This window comes from Anopheles coluzzii, chromosome 2 (assembly GCF_943734685.1).
Source record: "Anopheles coluzzii chromosome 2, AcolN3, whole genome shotgun sequence".
NCBI lineage: Eukaryota > Metazoa > Arthropoda > Insecta > Diptera > Culicidae > Anopheles > Anopheles coluzzii.
In genome coordinates, this window is record NC_064670.1 from 107,273,080 (window position 1) to 107,299,125 (window position 26,046).

The 26,046-nt window shown below is 45.3% G+C and overlaps 2 protein-coding genes across 2 annotated transcripts in view; both read left to right on the forward strand.

The window, feature by feature from the left end:
• The window catches only part of LOC120949789 (RNA-binding protein 8A), a 300,811-nt gene that overhangs the window by 67,328 nt on the left and 207,437 nt on the right, over positions 1-26,046 (forward strand). The gene's annotated exons all lie outside the window — the stretch shown is intronic.
• Positions 1-26,046, forward strand: part of LOC120949836 (autotransporter adhesin BpaC-like) — a 97,172-nt gene that overhangs the window by 3,731 nt on the left and 67,395 nt on the right. Inside the window, exon 3 of the mRNA XM_040367390.2 lies at positions 3,292-3,414. Within this exon, the coding sequence (XP_040223324.2) occupies positions 3,292-3,414 (123 nt within the window). The remainder of the gene's footprint in view (positions 1-3,291; positions 3,415-26,046) is intronic.

Sequence of the window (26,046 nt, forward strand, 5' to 3'; positions counted from 1 at the left end):
CACACCCATCTGCCTCACGTGTAACGGATATTCAAAGAAAGCTAAACAGCTCCCAACACCACAAGGAGAAAACATTCAATTTTCCCAAATTACAAATAATTACCGTAGAATCACTTTACCCACATAATTGGAATGCTTTGCATTTGTGGCCCAAAGGTGGGAAAAGAGAGGCCCGTGGCAGTGTTAGAAAGAAAAGATAACAAAAAAATCCCAGTTCTCGCTTGCAAGGGGGAGCCCGACCAACTTGTTTAACATATTTATCGGCTTCAATCTCTCTGCCGGAGCATCGGGTGCGGTATTTATCGGTTAAGCAGCAGTGCGCCTTTGTGATCTTGCATCTCAGGCGCAAAAGCGCACCCTTCCCAATTAGCACCTTTATTGGCACCTTCTTCGGGAAAAAGGCAGCGGTACTGAGGGTAATTAAGGTGTCTTGATCTGATATCACGCCTTCTCAAGAGTGTATGGGATGTTTTATTTGCTGGGTTGCGATTTGGGGAATTTTGTTATCGGTTGCTGGTGGCCCTATTCTTGTGCTCCCAAGAAGACACGCGACCCTTTAGAGTGGGAAGAGTTGTTTTAATGGAACGAGTTAATGCTATGTTTTCATGTTGCAGCAGCTCCGTGGGGCAGTATAATGAAGTGTGCTGTGTGTTGGATAAGCATTTCAAGGTTTATGCTTGATTGTTTCTTGTTTTTTTTTTTCTCCAAAGAATCTAAGCATCAAATTCTTGACTGCTAATAGCTCATACATATCTATCGTACCATCTCTCTCTCTCGCAGTGTTGGAGCCAGTCGTGGAAGGGTTATTAGAGTTGTGGCGAGGCGAATGATTCTAGAGAACAATGAACCCGATGCAGATTTTCTATCAAGAACGTTCTCGCTGCTGTACGATTGGGCCAACGGTGGGATGGGAATGCCGTTCGATTTTGTCTATTTTGATACACGCCACATCAAGGGGAGGCAGAGAAGAATTATTGGATGCAACCAAAAATGCGCCCAGCGTTGTCCCCAGAGCGTGCTTTGCAGCGGGCTAACGTAGCGTTGCAGCATTTTGTTTTAATTCGGTAATATGAGCGCTGATCGGCAGGAATGCTAAACATGCTCTCGATACCGTCAAGAAATCGAGGCAGGCACAAGTGTGTAACGTTTTTTATTTTACTTTAATTTTACTATCACAAACAGTGATGGAGGTCGTTTGTTTTGCGGTCACTTTCGTCAAATGCGCCAGCTCCCGTCATCAATTTTCCTTTTTTTTTTTTGGTTGCGCCCTGACTGTGGAAAACGCTAAACGGAATGGACACCACCACCGGGAAGAACTGTGTAGATGCTGTGCAGGGAGTAGGAACTACACACGCGCACGTGGAGAGGCGCTAGATGTGGTGCCAGGGCGCTGTTTGTGTTGGTTTTTGTGCGTGCTTACACGGGTGCAGCCGTAAAAATAGAAAACGCAATTTTGTGTTGCTTTTTCGGAGTGCATGATGGGAGAAGCGAGATCGACCCGAGAGGGGGGTGAAGATGGTTTGCATATCGCACAGGCCATTACTACTGCTGCTGCTGCTGCAGTGTGTGGAGCACGTGTGAGGGCATTTTTTGTTTCCTTTCGCTAAACGGAATGTTTTAATGGTGGAAAGAACACTTCTCAACAGTGATTCATTTTTTGGGACTAAAATATTATTTTTTGTAAGGTAGAAGAGACTTCAGAGATGTTTTAAATCACGTGTTGAATGATTATTGCAACACAGCAGAGGTCAAGGCTTGATAAAATGTTTGGATTTGTCGATGATAAGATACTTCATCCGTCTACATCCAAAATGCTTAAGCAAATCGTAATGGATATGAAGAATTAAGCATTTTTATAAATATCCACAATATATTTTATAACCACATCATATTGCGTTTTTTGTGAGAAAATCAAGATCTCATCTTGTGTGTTATTTACACATAATTTGATTTCAATTTATAATGGCTACATGACTTCATTTATTCACCCAAACTATTGTCATGCCCCAACTCCTTTCTTAAATCACATGCATTGCGTTCCAGTAGTTCAAAAAAATTGGGTAAATTAATGTTCTTGATAACTGTTTTGTTCTTCTTTTAGTTCTGGCCCGTTTGTCCTATTTCCTCTTTCGTTTAACACTCACTTGATATTATGAAGAAATCAAAACTTCACACTAACCTTAAACCCGGTTAAGTGTGATTATATGATCGTTTGACTAGGAAGCATGCCTCAACTTGCACCATTAAAAGGGAAGCAGATCGCAGCGGATTCTATGTTTTTCTCTGAGTCTGATTTCTTAAAAGACTCCAATGGTGTTCGGACACGTTCTGCCGCTGGGTACACTGGGTCACATAACATATCCAACCCGACGTAATTTGGAACGGTCGGTGTCATTTTCGGTGCTCTTCACCGGTGACCGATCGATTCGGATGGAAGTGCGTGCGGTTTTATGGTGGAGGATAAGAGAGGAATTAGATGATCAACACCTAAAAATAAAGCCCACCCCCCAGTACTCATCAAACGGGGTTCCGCCTTGCGATCGTAATAGACCCGTAATAAGGGAAATAAATCCTCTTGGTGAAGTGGCATGATGGAGGGAGGCGGAGATCTTTTAGGGCGGTGCTTAGAGGATCAACTATCGTAAGGTTTCATTTCCTTTTCGGGGTTGTTGGTTCAGTCCAGATGGTATAATATTATGGAAACTTTTTCGGACCTTAGGTCCGAGTCCAGCAGTTTGAATACGGCTTTTTGATTGATCTTTCAGAGCATGAAGCCATACAGATGTCGGGGACTTCCTCAATTTTATTAATTTTGAGTGTAAAAATTTCAGTTAGTGTTACGATTAGATCAAATCAGATCTTTCAGAAATTCCGATAACTAGCGATAACTTCTAGGTTCTAGGATATCATGAAACCTCTCTGAAACCTCCGAATTGAGTTGAAGTTGAATATTATGTTAGGTTGAATATCTGGCAAGTCTTCTGTTAATATCTTCAGAGTCCTATTCATTGTTTTCCATAATTTGTGTTTTATGTCCAATTTTTTACATTGACCATTACGAGTAATGTTGTCTAGAACATCTTTGAACTTATTACTGCTCTAAAACACCATCTAATGTATGATCTTCCCACAATTTGATGAACAGATCTCGCCTGGTCGAGTTGATAGTTGGAGGGGGCGAATTGTCCAGGATCTACACTCCAACATTAGAGATCTTCAAATTCCTCCAAATTTCCAAAATTCTCTTCATTGAACGGCCATTTAACATGTTGCTTCGTTTTGTCTTTGCAGGAAATAAAATCAGCAAACAGCAGCCCCGCCAAGCGGTCCCTCACGCTCAAATCGAACGGTGGCACACTCGGCGGGCGCAAATCCATCGAAGCAAACGAGATAGAAGTTTTGCGTCTTCGCAAGGTAAGAGATCGTCGAACCATTTTTCCTTTACCTCCTCATCACACATTTAGGTCTCTGCCTTTTTGGCCGTCGTGAACGTCGTGAGCAACACAAAACAAACACACAGCAGCACTTAGCCGTTTATCGTGAAAGCATAAACCAATCTCTCTCTCTCTCCTCCCTTCTCTTGCCTGCCACTCGCTTGCTTACGCAATGTTAAATTATTTAACGATAACAGCTGAAACGAATTAATTGAAATCGCCATCTTCTCTGCCTCTCAGTGGGTCGATTTCTTTTCGTTTTTATCTCCCTGTTTGAGTGGCGATTTTGCACTCCCCCGTGATACCGTGCCATGTATCTTCGACACACACACACACATGTACACGATCAGCATAATATGTTGCCCGGTTGTTGTTGTTGTTATGCGATTATCGCTCGGTGGCCACGCCACCCCAACCTTGACACGATATCCGCGATTGTCGAATTGTTTGTTTTGCTACATGTGTCTGCTCCTTTTTGTTGTTGTTGTTTCCTATTTCTCGCTGTTAAATTAGGCATTTTCCACACTTGTTTCATATTCCATGCGTTTGCGAGCAATTGAATGGTTCTTTTTTGTTGTTGTTTTGGTTTTGGAACTTTTGCTGATCGTTTGCTATCGCTTTGTCGCTATTTTAGCTCAACGACGCTGTGGAGGCGGTTACACTGGGACGCCGGCCCCATACGTAATGGATGAGGGATGTATTAGAAATTGAGTGCTATGGTTGTGCGTGTGTTTTTATTATCATTGGTTTTGTTGTGTTTGCTTTTGCTGGTCACTTTTCAAGATCGTCTTAGGAAATCGTAGGACATTACGTGTGTTATACGATTACGAAGTGCGATTTTCGCCCGCTGTAGAAGTATGGGTGCAGTTGTATCGTTTTTCTCGTCCATCTCTGAGAAGCGCACAGAGGAAAAACGGCATCACATCCGAGGGGGAAAAAAAAACAATGTCAAAGCGCAGGTATAGTGAGGCACGAAAAGCGGAGTGCCGAAAAAGCACACATTTTTCACGCCACCAGCTACCCAAAAAAACACTGCCGGTGGACGATTTTCCGATGCGCGGATTCACGGTCCACTAGCAGCGACAGGAAAGCAGAAAGAGGCTAAAGCTTGATAGAAAAGCGCTGGGACGGGGGTGTGGTAATGAACTACCAATTAAGTAATTTTTGGAGAGCCACATGTGGCAGGAAAGACGAGAGAGAGAGAGAGAGAGAGAGAGAGAGAGAGAGAGAGAGAGAGAGAGAGAGAAGGCGAATTTGCACGTTGACGGCTAAAAAAAAGTTCGTTCCACTAACATCGCTCTCCGGCTCCGCGTACTATTTCTTCGGAAAGGTTTTTTTTTCTCGATAAAAACGCAGAAAAAAATCCGTAAAACACTCAAAGGCAAATCTTCCTTTTAGCCGCGGTTGGCAATCACCACCACCACTGGCTCACCGGTACCGTTGTTTGCGATTATCTGCGGGTGATTTATTTTTCCACGCCTGTGTTTTTTTTTTTGGGCTACTTTCTTACGGTAGTTGGTAGTGGTGGTATAGTCGTAAATTTGGGGGCAGTTTTTCGCCCATCCCTTGCTTGCCTACTACTGTCTATCTTTCTGTGTGGCGGAAAATGCGTACCAAGAGACTGTGTGGGGGTGCAACTAAATTAAAAAAAAAAAAAACACAAAAATTGCGTTACAACGACGCCCGTTCCACTTGGGTCGAAGAGTAGTGGTGCCAGTTTTTGAAAATGAAGGAAGTGGCACAGTTTAAGACTTCTAACGACGGTTCTATGCACACCAAAACACACGCTTCCTAGAAGGGAACTGTTTGGCTGCCCCGGATGGTCATCGTTATCGTGTTTGACATCTGCATTTTTAAAGTGTTTTATAAATCGCATTTCAAAGCAAACGTGTTTTACCTGTGTGGACGATGATATACAACGCAAACGGAGCTTTAAATGAGAATGTTTTTGAGTGTGTTTTTTTGTTTGTGTGAGACTTTGTTTGAAGGCCAGTAAACATCCGGTCCGAAAGAGATGCGTAGCTACCTCATTCGACTAGGACCTTGCGATCATCGATTGGATTTAATAAAAAAACAAAAATCAATCGTGATAGTAGTGGGACCTCCACCAGGCGCCTGAAAAATCCCTTTCGAATGCGTCTACGTGGAAGAAGGGTGGCATTTTAATTTTCAATTCGCCCCACCAATAATTGGCCGGTGGAAAAGTTGTGTTTCGCTTCGTTTTTACGAAATTTGCGCCCACTTTTTGAAGCTTCTGTTTTTTTTTTTTATTATTTTGGTCTGTTTTTTTGTGTGGTGGTTGGTGGACAGCGTTTAATCATAAATTAAACCCTTCATTGCGTACCGTGGCGCGTTGGTATGGTGATAATTTATGCCATAGATACCCGCTTGTGTGTGTGTGTGTGTGTCATTAGCTGGTGCAATAAATCAGATTGTGAGTGACAGGCCGGTGGCCGAGGAGCGAGCTAGCTGGCCCAGGAAGTGGAAGCGGAAAATTTCAACGATCCGGATGAGTTTGCGATTGGCCAGCAAGAAAAACGATGGTGGTGTGTGGTTGTGCCGCAATTTTTCGGGTAGTGGTGCTTTTAATTAAAAACACAAAAAAACAAAAACTTGCGACTAATAAATAAGTTTTACCTCACCACACTATCGCGCACCGAGCGTCGAACGCTTTGAGGCTTATTGACCTTCGGTCTCGGTGGAATCGAAAATAAGTTCTATGTTTCCCTATGTTTTTCTTTTGGTGTGTGGCCGATGGTGGCCGATGCGCACGCTGCTTCGGTGTCGTTTATAATTGAATTGATGTTATGGTTCAACGCACGGCTAACTATACGCACTGTGACTGGACGAAACGGCTCTAGTTTGTATGCGGAAACTGGCGCAATCCTTCTAGAGCGGGCTTCCTCTGGTTTGGTTTAGAGTTATGATGGATGGGTTTTCGTATTCATAAAACTGTCCATACAAACACCTCGTTTGTCGCGTAACTCACCGTTTGTAAGTAGGTTCGGTATTTTAAAGTAGCAGTAGTTGCCAACCGCTTTTTTTTTGTTTGAAGATGCTCTCTGCGGTTGTTTTGTGGTCCAAATTATTGATGCAGGCAGTTTGAGTTGGCACCATTTCCGATGTACTTCTGGAAATATATTCAATTGAGTTTCTTGTCCAAAATAGAGCCTTTTTGGTGCAATATTTTAAGGCAGTCAATAGGGTTCTTACTTTTCCATTTTGTGTGTTTCAAGATTTGCCAAAAACTTGCAGACGAACCGTCTGTGTTTACTGGCGCCACATTGTTCTGGGTATATAGTACTGACTGGATTTCCTTTTATAGTTAGTGCATGTACTCGTTACGTTCACTTTATATCCTGTAGCCTGGTGTAGTGTAGAGCATTAACAACGAAATGAATTGGAGTCCAGTCGGTATTAATCAGGCAATGCCTAGACTGTCCATTTGTTTCCTCTCCAAATGTCCTAACAATAAATAATGCTTACCGTCTCAATTTGAAAGGAAGAGAACATCGAGAGCTCTGGAGGGAGACTTTATGGTAATTTAACAGCCAACCGCCGGATTCGCTTACCTTCGTTCCCACGGGTGCCCCGGTTTTGTACAATTAATCGTCGGTGTCCGTCCGTCCCCTCTTGACACAAAGTGAGATCGTTTTGTGTGATGTCCTTGGCAAAGGGTGGTCTAGACACAGTCGTCGGCAGGTCGCTGGTAGTTCCAAGTTGTAGCGCTAGTCTTCGCTGCTGCACCTACTACCCCAATACCAGCACCGTGTAATAAAAACCTTCTATTTCCAGTGGTTTTAAGTGTGCCCTAGCGTGGCGTGAATGTTAAGCGGGCGCACAAATCTAGAAACTAGAAAGTAGCAAATGACCTCCCGTGTCGTCTCGAGTTGCTGTGTACGATGTAACGAGACACAGCACAGAACCAGGCAAGATTGCAGCCTGTCGATGGGTCCTTCGGACGCTGGCACTTGTTGTTTGTTGGTGCAATAGAATCGGACTCCTCGGTGGAGGAGTTATGCTGAGTTACAGGGCGCAGCAGCGGTCCAGAGATTGAGATCGAAAGGGCTCGCACAGCGACGTTAGATAAATTGCTGTGGCACGCGGTTTGGCAGTGGCTTCTCAGGCTCGGGACTGCTGCCTAGCACCCACACCCACTTGCTGCTGCTGCTGTGGCCCACGGATTTTCGTACATTAATGAACGTGAATAGGATTTGGCCAACCGCCAAACGCTTCCTCCCGCCCCCTTGGCGCAGCTGGAATTCGAACATCATCGTGTACCATTAAAAGGGGCGTACTCCTCTACCCCAAAGTTTGTCCGCGAAACAGATGCCGTTTTGGTATTTGATTTCGTAATTAAGTCGTGGCAATCGATGAACGTCCAGCCCTCCAAGCACGCCTTTGCACAAAGGGCGAGACATCTTTCGAGCTTTATTGCTGGGTGTGTGAGCATACTGCTAGGGTCATGTGTGTGTTTTCTAGACTGTTACCGGTACAGCTCTGATGTCTGACAACGTTTAAAAATTGCGAAACATTGGAGGCAATGGGGAAACTACTATAGGGACTCGTGAGAGGCGCGCTTCTACCGCACACACGTCATCACCGAGCGGCACAAGATCTTGATCGTTGCGGTTCAAGATTCTGGCTCGCGTATGGTCACGCTCCACTGCAGACCAGAGTGTCTGCCGGTGGAGCTTATACGCTGGTGTGTGTCTCTCTCTCCTCTCGGCACAGGGAAGCCAAACGACGGCGATTGTGAATCGCTCGAAGAAACAATGTGTTGCTTTTTTGGGTGTGCGGAGGGTGGATCTGGTAGTGGTATGGTGTGGAGGAGTACCTGTCGTCGTCTTCTTGGCAAGCACAGGTGAAATCAGTGGAGATGGCAGTATATGGCACAGAGTTAGCACGAAAAAGCAGGGTTTCAGGGCTAGGTAGAATAATGTTGTAGAATAAATTTGTTTGGATCATCAAGGTTGGAAAGGAATTTTAAGGATGATATTGTTATTCTTGTAAATCGTTAAACTCCAACTGTGTGAAGAATAGTGATGTCCGAAATTAGTAGATCGTACATTAACGTTTTATTCAATTGTTGGAGATATAAATTGCGGAGTCTAGATGCTTCCTTATATCTTATATTGAACATACTTAAGCTCTTCTAGACTTTTTAGGCTTTTGCTGGATGTTATGTTGTTTTTGCTATATACTAAAAACTTTAGGATCCTGACGTCGGGAATAGGTAGCAGACGTCTCACAGATGTTATTTCCTGACAGAAACAACTACTAGTTTGATTTCCATTCTAGAAAATTTCAATTAAATTATTTATTTCTAGAGATGCAGGCATTATTTTTCAGGAATAGCACTCTCTTCAATTCCTGTGTTAATTACATGGACGTCTTCTTTAGTGATTTTAGTCTCAGTAACCGAGATCTTTTGAATATTCTTGCTTGGCATACTAAACAAAATTTAAAGTTCTTTATTCGTTGGACCCAACATCATGATGTGGAGTACCACCATAATTCTCCCTTCAGACATTTGCACAAATTGCAGGGACAACTTGATCATAACTCCACAGCACATACATACGCATGCAAGAAGAAAGGGTAGAACAAACGCAAAAAAAGAACGAATGAAAAAAAAACAAACCCCATTCTTTCAACCGCATTTGGGCGGCGGCTCCCGTTGGAATTTCGCTCCGTGTATGTGTGTGTGTATCGAGGGTGGGGTGCTAGCTTCTGCACTTGGGATAGTCACTGGCCAGGTGAGCTTTGGGGACCAACCTTTCCCTTCCAGCTACTTCTGCTGCTGCTGCCCTTCACACTTGCCTTTGCCCTCTTCCCAATGGTTTTCCGTTTCCCCCCCCCCCCAACTCTTCGCAGCGCCGAGTAATGTTTCACGACAGTGAATGTTCGCTGATGCGCATCGATCTGTGTCGAATTTGATTTCGAGATAGGCTTAGCTAAACAACGAGCGGAACGTCGTTCGCTGTTGCGTGCGCGTGTGTAGGAAGGAACGGGCTGCTATCATTGCATACTTCTGAGCATATGTGTGTGTGTGTGTCTAGTGGGGGTGTGGAATGTGCATGTGTGAGTATGCGCTCATATGCCGGCAAAAATCATCGCACCCCACACACATGCAGTGTGCATCGCACATAAATCAGTACACTCTGCGCGGACTTTTCTGAACTGTTTTATTTTTTTTTTTTATCAAACTAAATTGCATTTGATGTTAGTAAATGTTGGTGTGAGAGCGATCGGCGTGTGCATGTTGTGATCGTGACGGCTGTGTGTGTGTGAATGCATGTGCGCATCGCGCAAACATTCGAGGCAGACGCGCGCACACAAAGTGTCGAAAACTTTGCCAACGCGCGCCAGCTGTGTTGTGTTTGGCTTTGGAGCGGTGGCCAGAATTACAATTTCGCTTGAGTGACTCCTCGGGAGGGTGCGCGCGCACAGTACGCCGATTTCATCAACAACCATGGGTGGCCGGCCGACGCAGCAAGAAGGAGGGTCCCTTTACTGCTCTATCGCACGGTAGCCAGTATCTCGTCTACCGCAGTGGCCACTCCACGGTAACACCGAAAAGAAAAACAGCGCCTGGTTTACTGCTGTGTGGTATCAACACATAACGCACACTGACATACAGTAGGGTGTGCCGGGGGTTTCCGTGAGTACCGTATTCGATGTTGATACAGATTGTTTTAGCGTGAGGACAAGCACGTACGTGTGAAACACCTGCCCCTATGGAGGAGAGCATTGGGTGGAGTGCTGTTTTTGGTAGTTATAATCATCACACACCAGTATGGCGGCGTGGTATGCTGGGTGGAATTAGCTAGTTATCATCCTGAGCTCGGTGGTGCTTCAAATCGTTGCATAACAGGGTAGCCGCAGTGGAATTGTTCTGTCAGCTGAGACTTAGAAGTAACTAAATCTAAGTCTTGTTTCATAATTTTCATTTGGATCATTCCTATTCCCCAGTGGCAATGATTCCGATGTTGTTAGCTTAAAGCTTAAAACATACATTGAGCTTAACTGAGCTGACGGAGGAGAGCAGTGGTTGAATATGTGGAATTACAAAGAGTTCACAGAGCTGTATTGAGTTTAAAGAAATGCGGAGCTACCTTGAGCATCTATGATCTGATTAAAATTCAGCTTGCAGAGCTCTATTGAACTTTCGGAGCTTCATTGAGCGTACTGAGGTCCATTGAGAATGCCGAGCTACATTAAGAGACCAAAGGTATATTAAGCGAACGGAGCTAAATTGAGCATGCAGAGCTACATTCAACATTCACAGCTATATTGAGGTTACAAAACTGCATTGCGCGTGTGAAGCTACATCCAATGCGTGGAGGATCTTTAGAGTGCAGAGCTATAGGAGCTCTGTCACGTTAGGCTTTTAATCGAGTAGATGTTTTCTTCTTTTTGAAACGAACTATTCCATACAACAATAATCGGTAATGTAACCAATCACGAGTCGTAGCCTACTACGACTCTATATGAGAATCAAGTATAATTAGGCTCGAAGGACTAAAAGCGACTAATGTAAGGAGAAATTCTTTTGAAAATGGATGTACATGATTAATGTACATCATGTACATGATTAATGTACATCATATCATATCCATTTTCAAAGGAATTTCTCCTTACATTAAGCGCTTTTAGTCCTTCGAGCCTAATTATACTTGATTCTCATATAGAGTCGTAGTAGGCTACGACTCGTGATTGGTTACAAGGGCTGTAGTAATGTCGAATGGCCTGGTGCTGGTATCCTCATGACATCTCCAACTCACCGATGAATGTAGCTGAAGGGTTTTGTAAGATGAACTATGTCTGACTATGCGATTTCCTGAGGAGTTATAAATGCTCCCCAGCTACGGACGTTTGATGTCGTGTTTGGGATTAGGTAGATTTTTGCGTTTAAGAATATTTTCATTGCTGTATTGCAATGGGAGGTGCTTTTTAAATGTACTCAAAAGCATGTACCAAACAAGATCAATTAAACCTTAAAAGAAGAATGAATCGATGCAAAGAAAGTAGCCATAAACATTACTTTACCTTCATGTTCCATTTGTTTCCAAAAAGGTGGTAGAAATTTATGACATTGAATGCGAAAGAAATGGTGCATCGCAACGGAGAAGGAAAGGTTCGCAAAAACATTACCCATGTATGACGGAGTGCTGGCGCGCACTAATCGCGTTCGCATGTTGCAGTGTGCGAACTGATGCTCGCAAATGCTTGTCTGGGGCCATTTCTGTTCCGACAACAACAACAATAACAATAGCAACAAGAAATCCCATTAGAAAGGGAACGCTAAGTATGGAGATGATGGACCGAAACAATCGAAAATTGGACAAAAAGGTCAGCACCTTTGATCTCGATTTCGAGCACCACGACACAGTGGGCACGGTAAGCGCCCTCCCCCAAAACCATCCCACGTACGTACTCCTCAGTCCAAGCATCTACCGTTGAGGATGCAGCGCGCACGGTCAGCGCCAAATTGATGGTCGATGTAATTTGTGAAGCCGTTGCGTTCGGTGTTTCGGTGAAACAATTCGATGCCGTTCCTACCACCCCCTCGGACACGTGTGGTCACCTAATGCGCGAACAATTTTTGCGCTTAAACGTCCGCAAAGTACCACCATCCCCCACCCCCCCCCCCCCCCCAAACCACACACACCCCAGTAATCGATTGATCGATTTGAGCGCGCACGGAACTGTTTTGCAATGCAGGAGCACGATGCAGCAGGGGGCAGAAGGGGGGGATGTATACTATTGGCCATTTTGTCCGTCGGGGTGAGTTGATTGGCACCGGTGGCCTATGGCTTCCTGAGCCGATTTCGGAAGACGGCGAGGGGAGGGTAGTTTTGGTGGCCTAAAAGGAGCCACCATTTCTGGTAACGATCTTTTCCTCCATCAATCAGGAAGTGATTGTTAGGCGAAGAGCAGCGGGTTGGGGGGAGGAGTGCTGGCGCGAGCTCTGAGCTGCGTTCCGAAAATTGATTGCTTAATGACCATTTAGCCACATTTCGGGGTCTATCGTAGTTTCGCAGACGGGGGGGCGGCCCGACACATAGCTCCTCTTCTTCCTTTCTTTCCGCCTTTTTCTAAATCGACACGTTTATTTTTTTCGCTTCAAAACATCCTCACCGTGTGTTCTGTGCTGCTGAAGGGGATGGTTCGGTTAAAAGGCGGAAGCAATGAAGAAGGTGGGTGGGAGTGTGTCTGCTAGCCATTAGTTGAAAGTGTGCAGTGCAAAGTCCTCTTTAGTGTCATGAAAATGTTTAAAAGGCTAAACTAGTTTTGCGCTTCTTGCCATGATTATCTCGTTTCCCCGCTGAACAAAAAAGTATTATGCTTTACCTGCCCCGGTTTCCTGGTGGGAAAGAAAACAGCTCACGTTTGACCCCCCGTGCACAACAGCATCAGCAACAAATTGGCACACACCATCGCTCCAGATCCAGCCTTTCATTAGCCAATCGTTAAAGCTAATCTTTCGATCGCAACTTCCTACCACCACCGCCGCCTGGCTGGTTTGGTTTCGGCTTCGGTAGCAGCAGCATTGTATCCAATTTTGTGTTTCCTCCTGAATTATTATGACCGGCGCCTGTTTTGTGTGTGCGTACGCGGTTGCGTTTTAGTTCAATCGATTTGTGTGTGCTGTGTGTGCCTTTTTGTTACCTTCATTTTAATGTACCATGGAAAGCCGCGGGTGCTGTTTGTTGCAAAGAAAAAACAGGGCGGAGATTGAGATTTGGGGCCATTATCGATGGGAAAAGCAAAAATATTTAGGTCCCGCCAGCCAGTCAGCCAGCCAAGCCCGTTCGGCGATGGCCTATTTCAATCTGGAGTTTATAAAAAGTAGTAACCGAATGAATGTGTGACGTAAAATGGCCCGCGCGAGTAGTGAGTTCCGGTGTGTTGCAGGCGTTATTGTTATGAATGGAAGGAGTTGGTTGCAAAAAGGGGTAATTTTATTAACGAGATTTACACCCAACAGGAGAGGATGTATTTTCTTATCTTAGATGCTTTTAAAATGATCACGATGGGATAAATGGGAGCATTTCCTCTATTATTTTATTAAGACCGCACACACACCGTACGTGTGGTTATACAATTTAAAAGATTTCTTTAAACTGCTGACGAGGCACAAGCAAGGGAGGTTTTGATTTGGGAGCTGCACAAATGCAAAAGTTTTCAAATGTCCTCCCGTCCACTGTCTAAACAACCGGATCCTTCCTTTTGTGGCTGTGCTCTTTCTACCGGGGCGTGAAGTTGTCGCGCGCGGTCTTTTATCTGCAATGCGCAGGGCATTATAAATTCTGCACATGAACTTTCGGAGGCTTGTTTTTAGTATTTTAATGATTTCTCTGTCTTTCGGTGTCTGTCTGTGCGCTGTGGTTGTCTCGGAATTCAGGGTCGTTTGTCAGCAACGTTTTGGGGGATTAGAAACGCCTGGATATTTGGAGGAGTAGTGTAGAACAGCATGACAATATTTGCCTGTGTGTCACCTGAATTCGGGGACTTTTGATGTTTAGCTTCAGGTGTGGTACATGTAGAATATTGGGTAAAAGATGAGCCAGGAGTGGAGCATTCATGTTAAAGCAACGTAGACCAAAGTGAACTTAAAAGTTCTGTTTGTGTGATAACATTATTTTCTGATTTCTACAGAAAAAACTGAACATTTACTTATCGAGAACTTATCAAGTTCTTCAAGTGTTTTTTTCTCCATTAGACTACCATTCCATTAGAAAGACTACAATGTGTTGACAATTTCCCCCCAGATTTTTGATTTTCTACTGTTTATAGAGATTGTATCAACATGTTTGTTTTATTTAGAAAACATAAACGGTCAATAAATCGCTGAGGAGATTCAAACATGTGTGAGAAACTGTAAAAAACTACTGGCACAAATTGATGTTTGGGAAATGGTAAAAAATACCTGGAGAAAATGTAAAAGATACTAACATAAAAAATACACTTCTTGTACTGATTGATTCTTTTTTATGTTATTGCAATTAATATTGGATCAATATTTGTTGCAAACAACTCAAGTGTGCCGCGATGACTAGCAGCTAAGCTATGAGTTTTGAACGGCATCTCGAATCAAAAATGGCAACATCCCCGGAGAGGCGAAGTGTAGATCAATGTGGAAAATCGCTCAAATCATGAATGATTCATCCACCCAACTGGACGAGAAAGAAAGGCAAACCATTCATGTGTATATTGCCGCTGTTTGGTGTGCAGTGTCTGATGTAGATGTTTTTTTTTTGTTTTGCTTCGGTTTTACTTCCAACACAACCTCCATACACATATCAATATCGTCGATCTTTGGTCAGGCAGGCGCGAAAACAGTGGGCTGTTAGGAAGCAAAGAGAGTAGTCAGGCTTATGTAGTTCAGCCTCCGGGCCAATCAACCTGTTCTACGACCGATTCGGCCAACTCCTATTCCTTCTTCTCCCCCTGTTTGTTGCGTGAGTAATGTTTGTTGCGAAAGTAAGTAGTGCAGAAGTAGGTGTCTGTGTGTGAGGACTGCTGCTGTAAGACGCCTGTGCAAGATCTTGGGACTTAATCAATGAAGCTGAGATGCGTACGCTCGTATTTACGGGGTGTATGGTCAATGAGCTTGTGTAGTAAAGCAAAAGATCGGACCCATCGTGTGTGAATGTACTGCGTGTTTGTGTGTTTTCTGGATGAAACAGACGCAACAGACACACCAAACCTACGATCACTTGGATCAGCAATCGGGTTTGGATCCGGAAGTGAAGAAGAGAACTACACCAGGAGTAGGAGGATGAGGTGCAATAAAAGAAATATTAGGCGAGATAACATCTTTGCCACAGCTCGGCGGGGCAGGTCCAGCTTCTTCCTACATATTGCATCCGTGATGGCGCTCGCGATCCAAGGTTCCAAGCGCCACAAACATCGTAGGAAGAGCTCTGCTGGTACACCATGGGGAATGCCATGTGCAAGCATCTCTAAGGGTGTCCCCCCGTCAAGTATCCCATTCCGTGAGCGCACGCGCGCACGCGAAAGATATGACCGTTTGGAGGAGTCACCCGACCGGTTTCGTTCTTGGCTCGGCGAAAGTAAGCGATCAGGCGTTATGTGGTATAGGTTTTTGGGGTAGGAGGAGGAGGAGGAGGAGTATCACTGGTGCACCACAGTGAAACCTCCACCAAGTGAACATCTCACTTCCTGGTGGATGATCCTACAAGTAGTTGATTTTCCGGCGGCGCGAAGCGTAAGCCGAGTGGCCATCGAGAGGAGAGCAAACACCATCGAGCATCGGATGATCGCGTGCGTGATTGCGTTGCGTGTATGTTGTGAGTGGAGGAGGGCTGATGCTCAAGCGCTAACGAGAGCATCATTGCGCGTCGAAGAACTGGCCCCTGTACCATACCAAACCCTTGCAGGGCAAGAAAAAGATAGGTCTATTTTTGGGTTATCTGAAGTCCTCAGAGTTGTACCCCTTCCTAGCCAGGTCTCGACCCGATTCAGAACGTTGAAGTTTGAATGATTTCCAAAAGCGTATAGCTGTATAGCGCGTCGACTTGGCACTGGCACAGAGTTTATGTCCAGTGATGTTTTATTGGATGGAGCGGAGCACAGATCAAGAACTCTCAATGGGAGCAGGAGATTTAGAGATTGATTTAAGGTCTCGTTTTTGTTTTTACTACCAAAGAGTATATCTTATAACGGAACGGTTTTTTATAATGCTTGCACATTCCCAGCGGAATGTTGTGATGTCTTTGGATGCATCTTCCGGCATTGGATTTAACTTGCTCTCGGAGCTAAACAAGGGATAAATATGGCGTTGAAAAGTGTGTATGTGTGTGTGTGTGTGATTCTGCTTTAAGCCTCCACGGTTTTAACTTCGTCTTTCCGTCTGCATCTGCAGCGGCGGTCGCGTTGGCAATGTGTCAAACTATGCGCCTGTCAAGAACGTACGGGCCAAGATGCGACTCTCCGCCGTGCAGAGCAGAGCAGACACGCGATGCAAAGCTGCTTTGATGGGCAATAAAAAATCTATCGAACCGCATCGGTCAAAGGTGTGGGAAGGTGGGTGACGACGACCGTTCTGGCCTAATCTGTGTTCCCCCTTTGCCTCGTGGAACGATCGACCCGCGCTAACGACGACGACGAATGCCACGTGCCTGCTGCTGCTGCTGCTGCTGGTGCAGGTCTTTTCAACGCTTGAGAAGCCCATACGCGCGTCTGTGGCGTGGTCTGTGAAGCGTCTAAAATTGGGTTTGATTCCGTTTGCTCGCTATAGTAGTGTAAAAGGCAAAGCTAAAAAGGTTGTGTTTAATCGATTTGAAGAAAACGGCACGAGCAAAGCTAAACAGAACCCGAACGTATACAAACATGCTCAAGAAGGAAGGATTGAAGTAGCGTTTTTAGTACGGTTCTAAGCGTTGTTTGTCGCATTTATATTGGCCGAGAGTCACATTGGAAGTTGGCTGACTGACCGCGGGTGCATGCTACATTATTGTTGTGTTGTGTATCGAAAATGACTTCATAACACGTGCCTGCTGCCCGCCCCGGCGGTCCCCTATTGCCATTTATTTTGCGCATAAAGAATATTTGTATGACCGTTTTGCGCTACAGATGTTCCGTTTCTCGCTTGCTGCATGCGAAATTGTTGCTGTCGGTTACTTTACGACTGAAGCAGTCAGCCATTGTGCATTGCTTTGCTTGAGAAATTATGCCAAATGGTGTGTACACACTTTGCTGTAAGTGTGTTGCGACCTTTTGCAAATGTGTTTATTTAGGGGAGATTCTGTGGCAGCGTTAGTATGGAACCCCAGCTGCACAGTGTTTCAAAATGACAGATTCACCGCGCGCTGCCTTCAACACAAAGAATGCCACACGGAATCCAAAATGGTGTGAAAAGTAAAACGAATTATTTGAGTCATTACTTATGTGGCTACAAAGGGCGTTCGCAAGAATAAGCAAGAATGGGTTTTCCTTTTTACCGTAGGCAAAAAAGCATCATACTTAATACTTGTATCTTTATTTTTATTTCATCTATACAATCACAATGTCTCTTGGGAGGAATAGAGGTGCAAATTGATGATGGTTTTATCTATTTTTCGCACGTAATACCGTTCAGGTTGCGGAGAAAAAACTGCCAAACAAACTTTGAAATCAGATAATCAGCAAATTGGGAAATCGTTCGTCTTCGTACTCTCGCGCCGAACTCCCTAGAGTTGAACACGGTTCAGGAATTGGTCTGGTCGGTAGCTTGATAATAGCGCAAAGGATGATGTTGTTATATTTGCCATTTTTCGGTAGCTGCATTGTTGAGCACTATATGTTTCTGTGTCTTCCTTTTCTCACCTATTGTCGTCGTCGGAGCAAAGTCGAAGAATGAGCGTTTTGGTGCCGGAAAACTTTGCCATCACAACAACAACCCCCAATGTCTGGGCGCACATCTCACCTTCGCGAGCGGCGGGTGGATGTGTGCTTTCGGTGAAGTTTTCTTCCGGTTTGATGATGTACCTCCGACCCATCTCACATCCATCCGTCTCTCTGTGGTCTGTCTGGCCGGTGTCTGGAGCTCCTTTTTGCTCCGGAGGTGTGAGGGTCTGTCTGTGTCTGGTCTGTAAAATGCTTTTCCAGTTGACGCGGAGGGTTTGTCTGCTGCTGCTCCTTCTCGGAAGTCGGAAGTCACGTACACCACGTACCCGCTGGCGAGAGACAGTTCTTTGCTACCACTACTACTAGTTTACTGAATGTTGCAACTCATCAAGCTGTCATGACCCTAAACTTCTCCACAATGGCTGTCTTCGGGTACACAATGGACTTCCTTATGATGGTTGCACGATAACACCGTGCTTGAACGACTGTAGAAACAATGGCACTGCTCGGCCCAACGGGTTTATTCAATCACTGCTTTCTGTTGGCATAGCGCTCCGCTCTAGAACATTTATTGGCTTCTATGCAGACATGAAGGGGAAGGTTTTTTGTCTAATACAGAAAAAATCATTTTCCAAACGATTCGTTGCATTTTCATCCGCTGCCGTGTGTGTGTTTGGCAGCATTTGACAAGTGTTCATAACTGGGATGGTAACATAAATAGTGCCAGGTCATACCGCTGGATCCACGGAGCGGGAATTCCATCTCCAAACCTACCTAATACAACCCGGAACACGATGATGATCATCATCATCATCGCAACTCCCCTCCCCGTGTCAGTGGCGTTTATCCGACGGGCTGTAAAGAATTTAAATGAGATGCGGCGCCATTATTGTCACTGCGCCAAGACGACGTTTCTCGCAATGATTGGAGGCGACTTGGTGAGCACACGGGGCGAGAAATGCAGCGCATAAAATCCGTTGATGCGCTGGGCTAGAACGGCATCTGAAATGCTCTGGGAGTGCGCGCGGGCATGTACGAGACGTCGCCAAGCAGCGTGCGTGCGTCGTGTGCGTGTCAAAAAGAAAGGCGTCGGCGGCAGCAGCAGTATATGTAGATCGTTGAATCATGCCACGGTCGTAGTCGGGTTGACAGTGTTTAGTGGTTGCTGATTAACAGCCGCATCCAACCTCAAGAGGGGGAAGGTAGAAGGGCGTTGCAACAAATACCCACCCACGACGCTGCTAATGCGGACGGAGTTGGACAGGTTTCTGGGAGGAGGAAATATTTGATCTGATTATCCTCCACGTGTTGTTCCGAACCGTCGCCTATGGGTGAGTGTATGAGCGCTACGATGGTGATTCAAAAGGAGCTATAAAAATGTTTTCTGGAATGCATTCTGGAGTGTATAAAGGGCGGCAGAAGGCTCCGATGTCTTGACGTTCCATCGCTAGAGCGCTAAAGACGTGATCGTACTGTATCGAATGAAGCTACCAAAGTGTGGTTATAAAATCAAGGTTTACTTACTGCAAAGAGAGGCGGTCCCGTGGTACAGTCGTCAACTCGAACGACTAAATAACACGCCCGTAATGGGCTCAAGCCCGGAATGTACCGTCCCCCCGTAGTAAGGACTGACTATCCGACTACGTGGTATTGAATAAAGTCTTGAAAGCCTGTACGCCGGCTTGTCTGTCCGCGTAGGACGTTACGCCAAATAGAAGAAGAAGAAGAACTTTGGTGCAAACGTATTGGTTTCGCATACGTGAAATGCAATCTGCAGCTGGATTGAGATAGAACAGAAAGCGTTCAAATGGCAGAAATCAACCTATATCAAAATTGCTTTTATTTATTCGTTTGTTTGCTGATTTTTTTCTGTATTTTTATCATTAATGCGTTTGGTTTTGGATAATTCTTTTAGTTTTTGTTCTAATATTATTGCTATTTAAATTTCTGTTGCCAATTCTCTATGTTCCATTTTTTTAAATAAGCTTTCATTTGCTAGTTGTCTTTTTTATCTTAAAATTCGTTGTGCGGCTCACGTAAAATTTTTCCACATATCGTCGTTATTGTAATAAAGATACATTATACGAAAATAAATACACATTTCATGATTGGATAGTTATCCTGCAACTATTTCACGCTCGAAATGCAGGGTGAGCAGTTTTCCTCGCCGACACACGGATATGCTATTTAACATATTTGAATAACAATAGATCGGTTGTGTTGTTATGCAAACGTACTACCGTCTGCCTGTGGACCAGTCTGCCGTCTTTTAAGCACCGGCAAGTCGGCCACTTGATGCTTTCTCCGGCGACCGACGACTGGTCGCAGCAGGTCAACAGAAGCCGCTAAGATTTAATCTCACCGTCCGTCGCCCTCCCATCGACAGTTCTCCACCCTCTCGCGATGGTAACGAGTGATCAGGATGGAGGTTCGGCCCAGCGAATGGAAATGCTGAAGTACACTTTCGATCATTTAATAACACAACGCCCCCGCCGCCACACATTGGCCGCCGTGTCCTCTCTCGGTGCGCTCTCACGTAACATCTGTGCCGTCTTGAGTGTTGTGGGGGTTGGGGGGTTTCCTTTGCCTTCTGGAGCGCCTTGTGTTGCGGTTAGCATTCAACGGCGGCGCCTGTGGTTAGACGCTCTCGGTGGCCGGCAATGGGGGCGCGCGTTCATTTGCAAGGTTTCGCGCGTCTTGAAAAGCAGGAATCGCCAACTTCCGACAGTTGAATGCAACATAACGCCGAGATAAACTATCTACTATAACCCGCCGATCGACCGCCCGACCGAACGACGACGACTGTTTGTCACCGTTTCGATACGGCGCCACCGTACGCGGTTGATTGCTGCCCTTAACACACCCACCCTCATGCTCTTGCATCGGAACCTGGCAGGCTTGTATGAATGGGAAGCCGTTGTGTGCTGTGTGAAGACGATATTATGCAGTGATTTACCCGGGCTCCGTGAAATATGTTCGCTTGATGCTGTGAAAGTGAGATTGCTTTGGGAATGGAATAATTAGTAGCAATAAAGCAATTTTGTGTTCTCTGTGTGCTTCTGGCCAATAAATTAGTATCAATATTCGTGTTCAAAGCTCAGGTATTCGACATTTTTCTGAAGAACATCTTCCTGACCATACCAATAGAATACTCTGATCCACTCCAGACGACCCCAGACGCCTCCAGACGACTTCAGACGAATCCAAACCACACCGAACGATTCTGAACGACTCCCAACGACTCTGAACGACTCTGAACGACTCTGAACGTCTCAGAACGTCTCCGGACGACTCCGGACGACTCCGGACTACTCCGGACGACTCCGGACGACTCCGGACGACTCCGGACGACTCCGGACGACTCCGGACGACTCCGGACGACTCCGGACGACTCCGGATGACTCCGGACGACTCCGGACGACTCCGGACGACTCCGGACGACTCCGGACGACTCCGGACGACTCCGGATGACTCCGGACGACTCCGGACGACTCCGGATGACTCCGGATGACTACGGATGACTCCGGATGACTCCGGACGACTCCGGACGACTCCGGACGACTCCGGACGACTCCGGATGACTCCGGACGACTTCGGATGACTCCGGACGACTCCGGATGACTCCGGACGACTTCGGATGACTCCGGATGACTCCGAATGACTCCGAATGACTCCGGATGACTCCGAATGACTCCGGAAGGGTAAAACAATGTAGGGATAGTCTTGTACGATAACATGAAACTTGAAATTGAAAATTTATTCTGGGTGAAATGACAAACAGGCTAATTTTAAGTCTTCTTAAACTTATTTTCCATTTTATATAGTGCATTAGATGCATAAGGTTGTGCTCGGTTTAAACCTTGCTTGGTTTTAGTAGAAATATAATAGGAATTAAAATAAAATCTGAAGGTCATTTAGGCAGACATCTTCGAAATCATTTCGTTCAGAACAGGCTTTTTTTACAAAATTAACAACAAATCTGATTTATGCAGCCTAGTACTTCACAATTTTCAGCCTTCACTAGTGTTAGACAGGGTGCAAGAAACGTTCACACTCCAAAGGCCTGGCATGCTCGAAAGTAGCCGGAACTAACCATCATGTAATCGGTGATACCGACCTCTCTCCCCCCATTCCACGACACCATCAGGTCAAATCATCCAAACGCCAAAACATTGATGCGCCGCGGCGGCGCTTCGCCACTGGCGCGTTTCGATGGTGTCACGAATTCGATGCGGTCATCCATCCTTTACGGTGCGCGCAGTGCACGTCCAACAGAGAGTTCACAGGTTCACGATTAACGCGCGCGCGTATTGCCAGATTTTCCTCTCACATCCGTTTTCGACAACAGCGCGCGGACCGGCTACTACCGTAAAACCGATGGCGGAAAACCCTCACCAGACGATGGAGGGAGAAGCGTATCGATTTCCTTCGTTGTGTGTGGCGCGGAACAATAGAACAACTGTGCGGCGCCGTCTTGTGAAAGTAAGCTTGGTGGCAGCGGTGGTTTCGTAGGAAAGGGTTAGCAGGGCCGCGGGGGTAAATATTACAACACCATCAAGCTAACGATCGCCGCAGCGCCAACAGCAACATCGCCATGCCTTTTGACGCGAGAGGTGAAGGAAGAGGATGAGTAGGAGTGGCAGCCGAATGGGAAGGGTGTTTGTTGTTGTCATCATTGCCCGGTCGTGGCGCTTCTGCCGTTAACGCTGCTTCGCCCCGGTAGTCGGATGATTACGGTAACACATCAACACACCGACAGGCCGATAGGTACGTGCGCGGTGTAAAATAGAAGGAGAAGAGGGTCTAGAGAGACCGGCTCTTCCCATAGGAAAAGTAAGTGGCCGCACCAACCTCTATACTCCGACGAACCTTCGCGATTCCACGATTCCGCGGACGCGCCTCATCAGTGTGGTTGTAGAGGCCGCGGGTTTTTGAGCGGAAAAACTTTTCCCATTAACACGACGGCTCGCTTCAATGTGCGACTCCCCCCCCCGGATGAACGGTTTCCCTCTAATCTCTTGACCTCTGGCGACATTATGGCCAATGTTGCAAAGCAAGAGAGGGATGCAGACACAAGTTACAGGAAGGAGCGCAGGGGATGGTCGTCAGAGTGCGTTGTACGGAATGGGTAAGAAAAGTAGGAAATCATTTACCGAAACATGTTTCTGTATCCATCCTCTCCCGTGTGTATCGTTTGCGTCTTAAGTTTAGCCAATTTCTCTTCTGCAACATGAGAGCTTTTCTTTGCTTCTCTGCACTGTTCCGGCCACCACATCCCACCGAGCGCCGTTTAATTGAAATTTGATTAATCGTTTGCTGGCGAGGATTTATGCACACCGACGGTAGTATGCATCTGGGCACGAAACATTAGTGTTGTTGTGAGCTTTGGGTTTTCTTGCTTTATCGGTAGTACGGTGCTGCCGGTCTTTTTGCTGCTGTGAGCTTATGTTGATTTTAGTAAGCGCTTGTTCCACATTGTTCCTGAAAGGAGGGGATATTAACATTGCATCCGTATTGTGCACAGGCTGGCTTAACATGATATGCTCGGCCTCGGCGAGGTTGGCTGCCGTTTTCAAAAACGTGGCTGTGTCACATAATTTTGAATGATTTATTTTAATGATACCTTCGGACGGCTATTTATCGAATCTCGATTGCTGTGTAAAATGGATAGAGTTCCTCCCCGTGGCAAGCGGAGTTGCAAATTGTTTTGCCATTGAGCGATGGTAGAAATCAATTTGTGCTTAGGTCATTTTTACATCGTTATGCATTTTGTAATCAATTTCCTCACTGCGCAATGCGCTCGACCCATCAAAAAAGGTTATTTTTGAGTGTATGAAAACGATCTCTGTACGATGGGAAGTGATGGGGGTAACAGATAATGGTTATTAAAAATGTGGCTGTGTTTGAGAGTTTGTATTTCAAACTATCATGCTGCTGCTGTGCGTTGTGATGCAATCGAGATGTGTTTTCTCGTGCTGCAGCAAACAGCAACAGCGCCCTTTTATGATATGATTTCGTTTTATTAGGGGTTTTAGTGTTTCGAGGGTTCCTGTCTCTGGAAGCGCTAGGCCCCTAAGAAGCCTAGACGAAATGGGGGTGTGTGTTGTTGCGGATTGTGTTGTTGTTCCCTATGCCGGTCTTAATCGACCATTGTTGTTATACGCTTCGGTGAGCAATCGTTTTTGGGGTGAAATTATTCATCGAGCTTCCTCATCATCTCATGTCAAGACATAAAAGGGTTGTGGAGCCTTTGCTGCATCATACTGGAAGTTTAGTGCATAGTCGAAATGTTAAAACATAATTGATCGGATATTATTTAGCATAAATTATGCTGATGTGTGTTTCGGATTGTTCAGCGTGAACGTTATAAGAATGATTGCAGTGTTTCAAGTTCCTGACATATTTTAAGGAAATGGAATTATTAATTGTTTCTGCTATGGTTTCAAAAAGGGAAACTGTGAAAAGGTTGAATTATGTCCAGTGCTGCAAAATGTCATGAGCATCGCGAGATTTTCACCAACGAAAACAATGAACATATCCGTGGTAGCTTGATGCTCATTGCTGATACTCAATAAAAGTGCGTCATGACATGCCGAACGCGACATGCGAATTATTGAATCCAACGCGATACTCTGACTGACAAGCTTAGCTTAATGCCGGCGCAAGCATAATCATGTTTTTTTTCTGGCTGTGAACAGTGCTGCCAAATGCCACTGTTTCCAACACTCATGGCTGAAACGAAGCTCAAATCAGCTTACTTACACAACTGAGATGATCAGTGACGATACTTTAACAGTTGGAGAATTAATCACATGCTTGGTGACATTTTGATTAGCACCCAACTCTTGGTCACTCACTTGGTCACGACATTTTTGTCGTGATAATCACGACATTCTTGGAATATACTTGGCGCGTGGGCTCTAACAACAAAATGAGCATGCTTTCTCCCTTCTGTCTGTTTTGATGATCTGTCGGGTCAAACAGAAAGAAAAAAACATGCTCATTCTGTTTCTTGGAACCGCTCGCAAGCACAGTATATCTCCCATGACCATCGTGATGATCACCGACTGAAAATGTCGCAACCAAGTGACTGTCCAAGAGTTGGTTGCACACAATGTCACCAAGCATGTGATGGTCGCACCAACTGTTTGAGGCTCGCCTCTGATCATTACAGTTGAGCTCGAGACGCTGACATGATTTTGTTTCAGCCGGAATTTGTCATGACTATGTCAGTGACATTTTGCAAAACTGATCACAGCAAAAAAAAAAGTCGTGACATAGTGACTGACGAACCGATGGTCGCAAAAATGTTATGAAGCATGTATTGGTCACACCAACCGTTTTGAGTATCACCTCTGATTATCACAATTGAGTACGTGACGCTGATATGGATTTTGTTTCAGTCACATTATGTTATGACATTGACAATGACATTTTGCAGCACTGGTTATGGCAACCTTGAAAGAAAATTTATTTGTGATGCTAAGAAATAAATTTGATAATTTTATTTAACAGTGATGTTTAGAGCATATTGTATTCTTTAATTTTAGCATATTTTGTTTCTTATCATTTATTTTTAGGTAAAAGTGCATAATTTGTTATGCTTTTTAACGCAATTCGCAATTTATCCCATGGACAAAACCAAAAAAAAAAGTAAAATTAAACTCCAAATTAATAAATAAAACGTTATCATTGTGTTTGATCATGCAGAACTTTCAACCCATCCAGCCAAACTCCCGGTGGAACAGAATTGTTGGGTGTGCTGCAAACGCCAAACATATTCCCATGCGGCCACTGCATAGAAAGGGAAGCCTTTTGGTGTGGCGTACCGTTTCACTTTTTATGCTAGAATTTTAAATTTCACCCTCAACGCTCTAGCAACGCCAAACCACGTCCACGAAGCGGACATTCAGGCAGCTAAAACAAAACAAAAAAGCTGGGGAAAATTTACCGCTGGACAATTCCGCCGGACACGTTGTTATATAAGTTTGTGTGATGGGGGGGATGGGAGAGAAACCGCACAGAACAGCCGCCACACTCTCCTGCTGGTTGGTGTGCGCGAGCGCCCTGTCCGTAGTTATATGAACGCGACGCGACGACGGTACACTACTGCAGCAGCGTGTGTAAAAAATACACGGTATGCATAAAACATATAGCCCGCCCGTTTTAGAAGAGCTGTGGTCGTTTTGGTAGACACGCAGACCCGCCAGAAAGGAGGGACCTGTTGTGTGGTGTTCCGCAATAAGCTGAAATC